This window comes from Mytilus trossulus, chromosome 11 (assembly GCF_036588685.1).
Source record: "Mytilus trossulus isolate FHL-02 chromosome 11, PNRI_Mtr1.1.1.hap1, whole genome shotgun sequence".
Taxonomy (NCBI): Eukaryota; Metazoa; Mollusca; class Bivalvia; order Mytilida; family Mytilidae; genus Mytilus; species Mytilus trossulus.
Genome location: NC_086383.1, coordinates 359,496 through 372,759, shown reverse-complemented (window position 1 = coordinate 372,759; position 13,264 = coordinate 359,496). Strand labels below are relative to the sequence as shown.

The window sequence follows — 13,264 nt, the reverse complement described above, 5'->3', positions numbered from 1 at the left end:
ATCAGTTTTATCCAAATGTACACGATGAATGGAATCACGCCGTGTAGAAACTGGTTTTACTTGTTTGAACCAAATAACGAGTTGATAGCAATTAGGTAAGTGTCAATGATTCAACTAGCCACAGAGCAAAGGGCAAATGTTTGATATATCTGAGGTCATTGAATGGACTTCATAAATGAGTTAAATCCATCCGCAAAGTACGTTTTTCAGGACCCAGTCGACAAAATGAGACACCATTTATAATATAGCTCGTGATACACCACGGTTTTATCATTTTCTACATAAGAAAAGATATGTACCAAGCCAGGAATATGACAGTTGTTATCCACTCGTTTGATGAAATAATTAAATCATCATTCTGTTGTTAAAAGATCACAATTTTGTATAATTTATTCGCAACATAAGAACGTACTATGTACATATCAGATTTTTTCGACATTTTATCTATACATTATTGTTTCGTGATTTAATTTCAATTAAAAAAAAACTAACATCCATTACATTGTGTAACTCGATAACACATGTATATTTAGTTTGGCCTTATAGATAAGAGTTGTCGATAGAACGACATTATCATGCAGCGATACAACTTTGATCTAGATGTTTAAAAGTCTTGACTTCCTTTTTTCTGCTGAACTGCATATGTAACTATCGCATTGCAAAGCAACATCATAATAATGAAAAGCGGCGTCCTTATCACCGGAAATCTCAAAACATACTCCAAGTAGTGTAAATGTATTAGATAATACAATAGTTGACATATGATCATCGAAATGTAAATGACGTAGTGCCAGTTGTCTGTTGAAAGTATCACCAATATGATGATAGCATAAAAATCTGAGACAGTTAGACATTATAAACGGTGGTATCAAGAACACACTGTCTTTTACCTCCATCGCTAGTTCTTTTGGTATTAATGATGAGTGCGGTATGTACAACACCTTATCTACAACAATTGTTTTCATCCTTGCATTCAATGACATAGAATAATGTACATTATGTCTGTAATTATCTATATCTGCATCACTGTAGTAAATCCCACCTAATTGCACCATCTCAGGAAAAAATTTTGATAGGACATACTCTGTAAGTTTGAGTGTTACATTGAACTGTCCTGTTACATAATAAAACGACGCGTATAACAACCAACCTGACACAGCATCCTTCTGTATACCGTTTTGTAAATGTCTATGATAACTTGTGCTTATGTTATAATTTGTATTCGGTGGTGGTAACAGTTGTACAGCAAGTTGACTGATGGAAGCATAATGAAACTTACAAACACTAATATGAAATGTAGACGATTCAGAATTTTCTAAAAAATTAATATATTTTAGTACTTTATATATTTTTGTAAGATTTGACGTCATTCTCGAACCATTCTTCAACGTATGAGGAATTCTGTAAAACAGAAAGTCTAACATTATTATTGATTGTACGCTGGTTTCACTATATGGTGGATAACACTTTTTTTTACAAGGATAAGAATGAAATAAATTCTGCATCAATCCACTAATTCCACTATACTTTATACTATTCAGTACACTGAGTAGTGAGTAATTGTTATATTGATTGATCTTTCCTAAGAACATGTTGTGTTCAGGTATGAAATAGTTTGGACAGTAACAGGTGTTTACCCATGATATCAGCTTATTTAGGCAAAGAGAAAAACAAATACACAAGTTAGGTAATTTAAATGTGTCAATATCTACTTCCTCTGAGACCCAGAATAAAGCCGTCTTCAAAAAGTAAGAACACATTAAATCTTTGACATCGTCGTTTGTGTTTACGATACGCTTTAATGTTAATTTAAGAAGACCGTAACACAAGAATTGGGTGAAATTAAACGAATGTACAAGTTGTTTTTCTGCCACTGAGAAAGATATTCTCCATAACAAATCACAATTTGGCATAATCCTGGGTCCTATTGGTACTAACAAACAACCGTTATTTATTATCCTGTCAATGGTGACATTAGGGGGCCATTGCCGTCGATAACGGAATATCCAGGGCAAAGAATTGTACGGCAAATATGTACTTCTCAGGCAGCATGCAAAATCAAAAGTTTGATTTTTATCTGATAAGCAGGGACCGTGTATTGTGAAATTCTGCTGATGCTTCTGGTGTTTCTGCTTTAGACGATTTACAAAGGTGGTCGTTGATAAATATTGACCTGTGTGTGTACTGACAAAACATTTCGGAGATACAAAAGTGCTTTTTCTTGTCCCTCCTGCTACCAACCTGAGTCTAGTAAATCCAGGATGATCAGCATCTGTCTCCATAAATACTTCAGTACGTTGTACCGGATGTTTAATATTTCTTTTAATCAATGTTACGTTTACTATTTCATCGACAAACATGATATCTATGTCACTTCCAGGTAAATCCAGTCCTTCTGCTAAACTCCCACTGGATATTTGTGTTAAATTTTCGTCATGTGCATTGGATATTATATCATGTAAGATAAACAAAAGTTGTCTTTTACGTATGTCTATTTCATTACCTATTGTTCTTATCAGGTGTTTAACCAAGTGGTTGTTTATAGAATCATTTTCAGTCCAAGACAAAAACTCTATCAAATAAATAAAGAAATATAAATATAATTCTCCATATTTATGACGTATAATGACGTTTGTAATATATAGGTACATACCCCGAGATGCGTTACATAATGACAAATATGGAATCTTACAACCAATTGAACAAACTGTATTGTTGGATGTTTTGCCCCTGGCGTATCATCGGCCTATTACTTAACATGAAGATGAAGAACTATCATTCAGTTGTTTATAGTAAATTCTATTGTTCTCTAAATTGGTTTTTTTTTTAGTCTGGTTGTCTGTTAACATGGTTAAGAAGAAAGTAAACCGTTAAAGTTCAAAGAACGGTTTGCATCACGGACGCTTGGTTCAAATCAAACAGCACGCTGTAAAGGAACCCAGCACATTTTAGTGTAAAACTTGTCAAAAAAGAAATCTAACAGTCCAATCTATACAAAAACTAGAAAGGAAAAATAGGCCATGGTGTTGTTATTACAATAATCAAGGTTTTTCAAAATAGCGTTAAGCAAAACAATCGATTGGTTGGATAAAAAAAAGATAAACGAACAATCAATAAATAAGTATGATGATATACAAAGACAAAAGACAACGTCTGAATTATATGGTCCTGACTCTATTTGTCTCTGACTTATGGTTCTAAATTATCACATGTTTTTTTTAATCTTTCAAGATTATTGCTATATGTGTTCTGCATCAACATTTTAGACACAAATCAAATTCTCTATTTTGTGATGAAAAACAAAAACAAGTTACCTTTATTGCAGTCTGTACACTTATTTAAGAATTCCAGATATTCATTTGAAGCTTTGTCAGGATATCGAAGATTCATTATCCAGCTTTCGTTTGTTTTTCTTCTATCTAAACAATCTTTAAACATCCGTTCAAACTGTCTGATTGTCAATCCGAAAACGTCATTTGAGATAACGATTCCTCCATCATCAGATTGGTAAACCAATGGCGTGTATTTGCGCTTTCCACGGTAGGGAAAACGTTTAACCCCATATGTCTTCAAGTATGTAAGTTTTCTTATTCCAATCATATGCTTTTTATCGTCATTTTCCTGGTCCATGATGAATCTAAAAAAAGAAATTATCAAAGTTGAAATCATTAAATAACATTATTTTATAAGAGCAGTGTATTCGAAATGTGACAGCCCTGTTGGACATTTACAATTCTTGATCCTAAAGAAACTTTCATTGGCTTATGATTTCTTAAATACATAGAAGGATACTAATCATAAGTGTTTAATACAAGTTCAACTGTACAGTGAGGAAATAAAATAAAGTGAAAAACGTGTTGCAATTATGTTAAGTTTATTTTGCGATGTTTTAAACTTTCATTTTGTTCATGGGATGATATAATTTTATTCGATTTGTGCATATGAGACAATATCTGAAAAAAGTCAATTTTTTTGCAATAAAGAAAAAAAAATAATAATCTTTAGACCCGGTATTTTAATAACACGAATCGAAGAACACACATTGTGGATCTAGGAACTGTTGTCTGTAATTCAAACAATTGTGTACCAATTTTAAAAAGTTTCTAAAAGGTAACGAAATAAGTTTAAGACACTATTTAGGGTTTACTAGTATATCCTGCAATAGTTTATCAAATGCCAATTATTGATTTTAGAAATACACTTAAATATAGTCAGATATGTCGGTAACATGAAAGAATCTTGAGTTACAGGAAAACGGTAACAGGACAGAGTTTTTTTCTGCTTTATTTTAAAGTTTAAGAAAAATACATCATTTCAAATTGGTCACAATTGGAAGATAACAGCAAACAATGTCATTTATCCTTTGAAATTGTATTTGCAAGATGAAAAATCTGCCTAGGTAATGAAAAATTCTAAAATAAATTCCTTGATGTTACTATCTACTATACTAGAATTGCACAATGTTCTCTGCTGTTATCAAAGGGAAAAACTCTATTTTTTTATTCAATATACTGTGTATTATTTTTAAATTTCTGGATAAGGTGGTGATAACATAAATTAAAGGAAATGGTTGGCATATAGTAGATAAACTTTTCGATTCTTTAGTGAAATTGTCTTAAGCATCCTTCCTGTTACTGATGATGCTTATGCTCTTACTTTTTATAAGGAAACATGACAGAACGTAACAGAATGGAATTACGCGATAGTTTTTGTCCTTTTTATCACATTAAATGTAAGTGTATTTCCTGTGACATATAACATTTAAAAAGATGATATAAAAACACTTATGTTGTGGTGCACACATAAAATTATTCTCAGAAAGTGTAAGAAAAGGCTATAAAAGGATAGAACACCATAAAGTATTTTTCTATAAATTCGTACTTTGGATGGGCTTGAATTTTCAAACCTGGCCGCCTTTCCATCTATTTCTTTGTACTAATGAATTCAGGAAATGATGCTCTTCAAAATACATAATGGGAAAATTACTCTTGGTCTTGTAAACGTTTCAACAGGTAAAAAATCTTGTGGTAACAGGAGGGAAATCACCCCTGGGGACAAATTGTTTTGTCTTAAAATTCGCAAAATTTTATTACATGCTCTAGTTATAATATAAAAAGACAAATGAGGGGCAAGTTTATTATATAATATAATTATCATATATGAGAGAATCGGACGCCTGTTGAATTAATTTGGATATGATTTGAATGATTTATTTTTCAAAAAAAAACACAGGGGACAACATGATTTTAGGGGGGTTGAACATTTAAATTACAATATTTTATTGGAAGAAATACAAGAATGAGTGTTTAATTGGCAGAAGTTGATGCATTAAATAATTTAGTTTATACTGAAATTTAATATTTTTAAAAAATATGGTTGAATAAACAAATAATTGCTGGTGAAGTGGGGGACATGGAAAGTAGACTTGTTCATATATTGTCTCATATACACCGGTTTGATACAGATACGAAACACAGTATAACACTTTTCATTAAATCAATTTAGGGACAACGCATGAAGATATAAAAAATATAGGACGAAACAGTTTCTAAGTTAACAGTTTTCAAAATCATACAAATATGTAGAATGATAGTAAACGAGATAAGTCTCCACCTGACAATAATAAGCAAGCATACCCCGTTAGTAAGTTTGAATAAGCCCCGAAAATACAAATGTAAAACAGTTAAACGAAAAACATTCATTGGAGTCCTGGATATATAGTTTTCAAAGATACAGGATTATAATTTAGTACGCCAGACGCGCGTTTCGTCTACATAAGACTAGTCAGTGACGCCTAGATCAAAACAGTTAAAAAGCCAAACAGCTCAAAGGTGAATTCCATCGTGGGTCCAAAATTCCAAAAAAGTTGTTCCAAATACCGCTAAGGTAATTTACTCCTGTGATAAGCAAATCCTTAGTTATTATCATTTGTAACCTCTGTATCTCTTGAAATATGTAAAGCTGTCGGTTAAGAGGTTAGGCAAGGAGAGAACAAAAACCTTCCTGGTTAAATAATTTTGAAACACTTGTTCAGATGATATATACAAAGTAAAATCTATAAAAAAAATACTGAACTTAGAGGAAAATTAATTAGGAAAAACCATAATAACATCACAAAATTCAAATAAAAAACGCATTAAAGGGAATGAACAAGAACTGTAATCCCTGACTTAGTAGAGGCATTTGCAATTGTAGAAAATGGTGGAATAAACCTAGTTCTGTTATGCTAACCCACTTTCTTTGATGACAGTCTCGTCAAATTCCGTTACATTAACAATGATGCGTTTACTTAACAGACACAATGAATGAAGTAGTCAAAACAGCAGTTGTCACCATGTAACAATTTTAAACGTAACAATTTAACAGAACACAAAAAACATTTATCTACAAACACATTTATTGATTTTATTGTTTTTGTTTAAACAATCAGATTGAAAACCTGATAAAGCGAATAAATCACTTATATCAATGGACTTAACCGAAACATGTCTTCTTTATGATTCATCAGTCGAATCCAAACTCCATTCTTATTTTTATACAAACCTTTCCCGTAAATCGCATAAAAGAGTCCTTTGATTGCTTTATATCTTATGTATACAAATATACACGTGTTATAAAGACACACTTTGTTTGCGATTATGTTCATTTCAAACCAATAACGACGAAATAACAATAATGCGATGTGATATGTGAGCATATGCAACTAACAGTAATAGGCCGTCTTAATAACTCAAATTGAAAGATGAGTTGCAAAATGAACGTACTATTGAGATAACTCATTACCTACATACTCTAGCTCCGCCTCTACAAAAACGACCACCGAAAGAAAACACATGCGCTGACCAGACACATTAACAAGATATGGTGGAATTAAACAAATTGTCGTTGATATTTTTCTATTTTCTGTTTGTACCAAAATGTCGGGAAAATTTAGAAGTGAACATTTTACAGGGCACCGAAATAAACAAAACATTTTAAAATGTGATATCACAAGCCCAGTAGTCAGCACTGTTTGTGCTGACATAAATTATCATTGATATTGTTATATTAATAAATTAAGTGTATACAAAAGTTTAATTTGTTTTTAAATAAAGCGGCGTTTCTTAGATTGCTTTAGCTGTATTTTGCCAAACTTTTAGGAATTTTGCATCTTATGCTCTCCAAATTCGTACTTTATCTGAAGTTTTAATTTTATTTAGTAGACGAAACGTGCTTCTGGCGTATATACTAAATTTAGTCCTGGTATCTTTAATGAGTTTATATAGCTCCTAAGTTGCATGATCATTGTCTTGTCCTTTCAAGGGAACCGCAGTGGATAATTGTCTAAACGTTATTCACACATACTTTCCAGTTTGAAATTTCCTCGGAGTTCATTTATTTCTAGAATTTGATACTTAATACTGAACACTATATCAATTGAAAGGTCAAATACATATGACACCATTACTGACTTTAGATGCAGACTTTACATGCTTTTATAAAACATTTAAAAAAAAATACCACTGGAGATATTCAACGTTATATTCGTCTTAATTGTTATATTTGATTTGTGATTGACACGTGAAGTTAAAATGAATTATCAGTATTGTATTGATGTAATGACAGTAAACTTTAACGTGGCTAAACAGACCCTGCCCTCCACAATACTTCTATTATTTAAAACAAAAATACAATATTTTCCTGCTGGAAACTTACAATTTTTGTCCCTATTGGCTTATAATTTAATAAATATTTAGAAAAAATACATAAGTGTTAAATACTTGTTTAAATGTACAGAAAGGAAATAAAATGAAGTGAAATACGAGTAAAAAGCAAGATAGGTTTATTTTGCGATGTTTTCTAATTTTCATTCTGTTTAAAGGATATTTTTATATTTTTTATGAGTCTTATGTAGACGAAACGTGCGTCTGGCGTATAACATTATAATCCTGGTACTTTTGATAACTATTTATGAATGATATTTTTTGTTCGAGCTGTCCGTACACAACGGTTTGATAAAGATACGAAAAACAGCATACTACTTTCATTAAATCTATTTAAACAAATTAAGATAAAAAAATATAAAAAAAATAGGTTTGACTCAACAGTTCATAAACGTTTTTTTAACAAAAAGACAAATATGTATGTGACAGAAAATGGGTCAGTCAGGTTACATGAAAACGAACATGTGGAATGTGTCTAAGAGACACCAACCAAACCAAAGAAGAGACAACAGCAGAACATACAGATATTTAACATTGTTTTAGGAAATCACATGTAGATACAAATGAACAACAAAGATTAAGTATGTTTTACAGTATTTAGAATGATAACAGAATTGATGTTGTATAATTGTCAATGGATCAACTCTCCAAGGTACACTACATAACATACAATTTAAACAACTATAGGTCATCGTGAGGCCTCCAATAATGAGAGAAAAGAAAATACTAAGTAGGTGAACTATTAAAGTGCCTAGTATAAAATAAAAAAAAGAAAATTTGAAAGAAAATTAAATTCCTTGAATTATAGCTAAACAATTGTTTCTTACTAACCCAATACATATACATTGGAAGATGTGGTCTGAGTGGCAATGAGATAACTCTAAATCCAAATAACAATATATAAAAGTAAACCATTATAGGTCAATGTAAGGCCTTCAACACGGAGCCTTGGATCACATTGAACAAAAAGCTATAAAAGGCCCAACAATAATTTATTACTTGTGTAAAACCATTCAAACGGGAAATCCAACGGTCCAATCTATATGAAAAAAAGAAAAACGAGAAACACGTATAAATTACATAAACAAACGACAAGTATTTTCAACAGACTCCTGACTTAGGACAGGTGCAAAACATTTGCAGCGGGACTAAACGTTTTATTGGTACCAAACCTTCACCCTTTTTATGAAACAATAGCATAACACCACAACGAAGAAAACCACACGATAAAATTTCAGCATGAATTACTTGAAGCAGTCATTTAGAGAAGCTGAAACAAAAAAAAAGAGAATCAAATCATCCATTGTTCATATATCTAATTGTTTTTATTAAAACAAAGATCTGAAAAGCTGCTGCGCAACAGTCATGACAGTGAAAAACACTTACATCAACGGAAATTGAAGCATACCTTCATTTTTTTTTAAATGATATATACAATCATTCTTTACACGAATATAGCAGCATCTGCTGTATTGAAGACGTTTAGGTGTCGATAGACATCAACAGTTATATCGCATTTCGGACAAGGCCAATGCAGTTTTTCCGTATTGACCCATTGGCTACTATGGGATATTCATTTCCGGTTTCAACTTTCTTATGCCTTCATTACTTAGATTTTGATAAGATAGTATGATAATTAATGAGATAATTCTCCACCTGAGACCACATGACATTGAACATTAGCAAACTAGGTAACCGTGCGGCCTTTACAAATAAGCAAACATAACGCGTTAATAAGATGTAATAGGCCTAAAATATAAACATGTAAAACAATTAACAGGAAAACAGTCATTCGAGTCCTGGATAAACATGTGTTGCGGTCTACCTCTACATATCTACATCATTCAAAATATTTATAAAGGAGTTAAGCAAAGAGAGAGAACACAAACTTCCTTGTTACATAATTGTAAAGCACTTGTTCATATGCTATAGCATATTGTTTTTATTAAAACAAACTAATTCAAAACCTAATTAACAGAGTAAAACACTAAAATCAAGAGACTTAACGGAAACATATACTCATGACTTATCTTTGGAAAACTCAAACTTTATACATTTATTTCCAGAAAATCACACGTAATAGTCCATTGAATGCTTTATATCTTATTCAATGTACCTGGGTGGCGTTCAATATCGTAGCGGCTACATAGGGCTAAGTAGATTTAGGAATATTGAAATTGTAGCGGACCTAGTTGCTCCATAGATATTGAAAGAAGCTAGGCTAGCTACTTGTTCAGTAGACAAACATATCTGTAGCCTCTACGATATTGAACGCAACCAAAATAAACTTGATACAAGTGAACAAGTGTACAAGTAACACACTTTGTATAAGATTTTGTTCATTTTCAAACCAATAATGGACAAATAACAATAATGCGATGTGCTAAGTTGGCATATGAGACAAACAGTAAAAGGCCGTCATAATAATTCAAAGTGAAATATAAGTTTAAAACAAAATACGTCATATTGAGATAACTTACCAAGTATATCTCTAGAGGTGCATGCTCATCATTATTTGTTCCTGGTCTTATCTTTTTAATAAAACCACAGTGGCTAAATTTCTAAACGTTATACACAGATACTGGCCGTTTTATTTTCATCGGAGTTTAGTAATTTAGTTATTTTATTTCATACTAAACACTATATAAATTGAAAGGACACCACGTATGATGCCAATACTGACGTTTAGTTGTTATATATAGATTTGTTTTATTTTGATGAAACATTTCAAAAAAGGATATGTATCTCGACATTATCAACTTTTATATATATATATTTAATAATTACATTTGATCATGGTTGACACGTGAAACTGATGTAAGACTTAAATATTCGCATTTGATAATCAGTGCAATGCCAGTAGGCTTTGACATGATTTATTAAGTATAAGTTGTGCATGCAATGTGCTTTTAGTTTGTGATAACATATCAATCCACCATGTGTTACTCTATCCTAGCCTAAATTTGCCTTAAGACCAGGTTGAATCCAACAATGTGTACCAAATCTATAGTTACTCTATCCTAGGCTAAATGTGCTTTAAGACCAGGTTGAATCCACCAAAGTGTACTAAATCTATAGTCACTCTATCCTAGGCCAAATTTGCGTTAAGACCAGTTGAATCCACCAATGTGTACCAAATCTATAGTCACTCTATCCTAGGCTACATTTGCGTTAAGACCAGTTGAATCCACCAATGTGCACCAAATCTATAGTTATTCTATCCTAAGCTAAATGTGCTTTAAGACCAGGTTTAATCCACCAAAGTGTACCAAATATATAGTCACTCTATCCTAGGCTACATTTGCGTTAAGACCAGTTGAATCCACCAATGTGCACCAAATCTATAGTTACTCTATCCTAGGCTAAATGTGCTTTAAGACCAGGTTGAATCCACCAAAGTGTACTAAATCTATAGTCACTCTATCCTAGGCTACATTTGCGTTAAGACCAGTTGAATCCACCAATGTGCACCAAATCTATAGTTACTCTATCCTAGGCTAAATGTGCTTTAAGACCAGGTTGAATCCACCAAAGTGTACTAAATCTATAGTCACTCTATCCTAGGCTAAATTTGCTTTAAGACCAGGTTTAATCCACCAATATGTACCAAATCTATATTCAGTCTAACCTAGGCTAGATGTGGTTTAAACCAGGTTGAATCCACTAATATGTACCAAATCTATAGTCACTCTATCTGAGGTTATACTTGATTTAAGACCAGTTGAATCAACCAATGTGTACCAAATCTATAGTCACTCTATCCTAGGTTAAATGTGCTTTAAGACCAGGTTTAATCCACCAAAGTGTACCAAATATATAGTCACTCTATCCTAGGCTACATTTGCGTTAAGACCAGTTGAATCCACCAATGTGCACCAAATCTATGGTTACTCTATCCTAGGCTAAATGTGCTTTAAGACCAGGTTGAATCCACCAAAGTGTACTAAATCTATAGTCACTCTATCCTAGGCTAATTTGCTTTAAGACCAGTTGAATCAACCAATGTGCACCAAATATATAGTCACTCTATCTGAGGTTATACTTGCTTTAAGACCAGTTGAATCAACCAATGTGCACTAAATATATAGTCACTCTATCTGAGGTTATACTTGCTTTAAGACCAGTTGAATCAACCAATGTGGACCAAATCTATAGTCACTCTATCTGAGGTTATACTTGCTTTAAGACCAGTTGAATCAACCAATGTGTACCAAATCTATAGTCACTCTATCTGAGGTTATACTTGATTTAAGACCAGTTGAATCAACCAATGTGTACCAAATCTATAGTCACTCTATCTGAGGTTATACTTGCTTTAAGACCAGTTGAATCAACCAATGTGTACCAAATCTATAGTCACTCTATCTGAGGTTATACTTGCTTTAAGACCAGTTGAATCAACCAATGTGTACCAAATCTATAGTCACTCTATCTGAGGTTATACTTGCTTTAAGACCAGTTGAATCAACCAATGTGTACCACATCTATAGTCACTCTATCTGAGGTTATACTTGCTTTAAGACCAGTTGAATCCACCAATGTGGACCAATCAGAAATATGAAAAGTGTGATACATTCATTTGATGTTTGAGCTTTTGATTTTGACATTAAGTTAGAAACCTTCCGTGAAATTTACAGTATTTCGAAGAATATTTTTTTTCCAGAAATGAGAGAAATCTTACCTTCCTTTCAATGGAGATACATTTACAGTTGTAATCCCTGACCACCACCCACCTCGATGATATAACGTTGTAGTTGTGAGGAGATGACGTCGTAGAAGAAAGAAAACGAAAGAAGAAAAACTTCCTGCTGGAAATTTACAATACTTGTCGTGGAAAATTTTCATTGGTTCGTTCTTTAACAAATAGGTTGAAAAAAATTTATCATAAGTGTTCATTACTTGATAAACTTCACAGTAAGGAAATAAAATAAAGTGAAATAAGACTTACAATTATGTTTAGTCTTTTTTTAGATGATTTCGATTTTTCTTGTGCTTATACGTAAAATGATTTGAATTTTACCTTAGTTATTGTTTTTTCTTATGTCATACTTCACTTATTATATGTTTAGAGAGTTGAACTTAAAAAATTGTATCATCAGTTAGATGGCAAAATTGAGAATGGAAATGGGGAATGTATCTAAGAGACACCAACCCGACCATATAACAGACAACAGCAGCACATAATGCTATGTAACATTGTTTAAAGAAACCACATGTAGATACAAATGAACAACACAGATTAAGTAGTTTTTACAACTGTTTCTGTATCCCCATCTGTATGATTCTTAGGGGGAGCCATACTTAACAACCAAGATTAAGCAGTTTGTTACATTTTTTATAATCATTACAGATGTGGAATGATTGTCAATGAATAAACTCTCAAAGCGTCACTACATAACATACAATTTAAACAACAATAGGAATCGTTAGGCCTCCTACAATTGGAAAACAAATACCGAGTAAGTCAACTATTAAGAAGCCCCGAAAATTGCAAAATAAAAACTATTGAATTTTAGATAAACAATTGTTTCTTTCTAACTCAATATAGCATGAGTTACTTG

At 32.2% G+C, this 13,264-nt stretch overlaps 2 protein-coding genes across 2 annotated transcripts; both read right to left on the bottom strand.

Moving 5' to 3' along the window:
• Window positions 1-485: 485 nt before the first annotated feature.
• Window positions 486-1,936, bottom strand: LOC134691543 (uncharacterized). Its single transcript, XM_063552110.1, has 2 exons — window positions 1,423-1,936; window positions 486-1,254 (listed from the first exon to the last, which is right to left on the bottom strand). The coding sequence occupies exons 1-2, from the start codon at window positions 1,911-1,913 to the stop codon at window positions 597-599; spliced, it is 1,149 nt and encodes a 382-aa protein (XP_063408180.1). The 5' UTR covers window positions 1,914-1,936; the 3' UTR covers window positions 486-596.
• Window positions 1,937-2,073: 137 nt separating this feature from the next.
• LOC134691542 (uncharacterized) lies at window positions 2,074-12,471 on the bottom strand. Its single transcript, XM_063552109.1, has 4 exons — window positions 12,385-12,471; window positions 3,315-3,637; window positions 2,242-2,572; window positions 2,074-2,173 (listed from the first exon to the last, which is right to left on the bottom strand). Exons 2-4 carry the CDS (start codon window positions 3,628-3,630, stop codon window positions 2,074-2,076), a joined length of 747 nt encoding a protein of 248 aa, XP_063408179.1. The 5' UTR covers window positions 3,631-3,637; window positions 12,385-12,471.
• Between the last annotated feature and the right edge of the window lie 793 nt (window positions 12,472-13,264).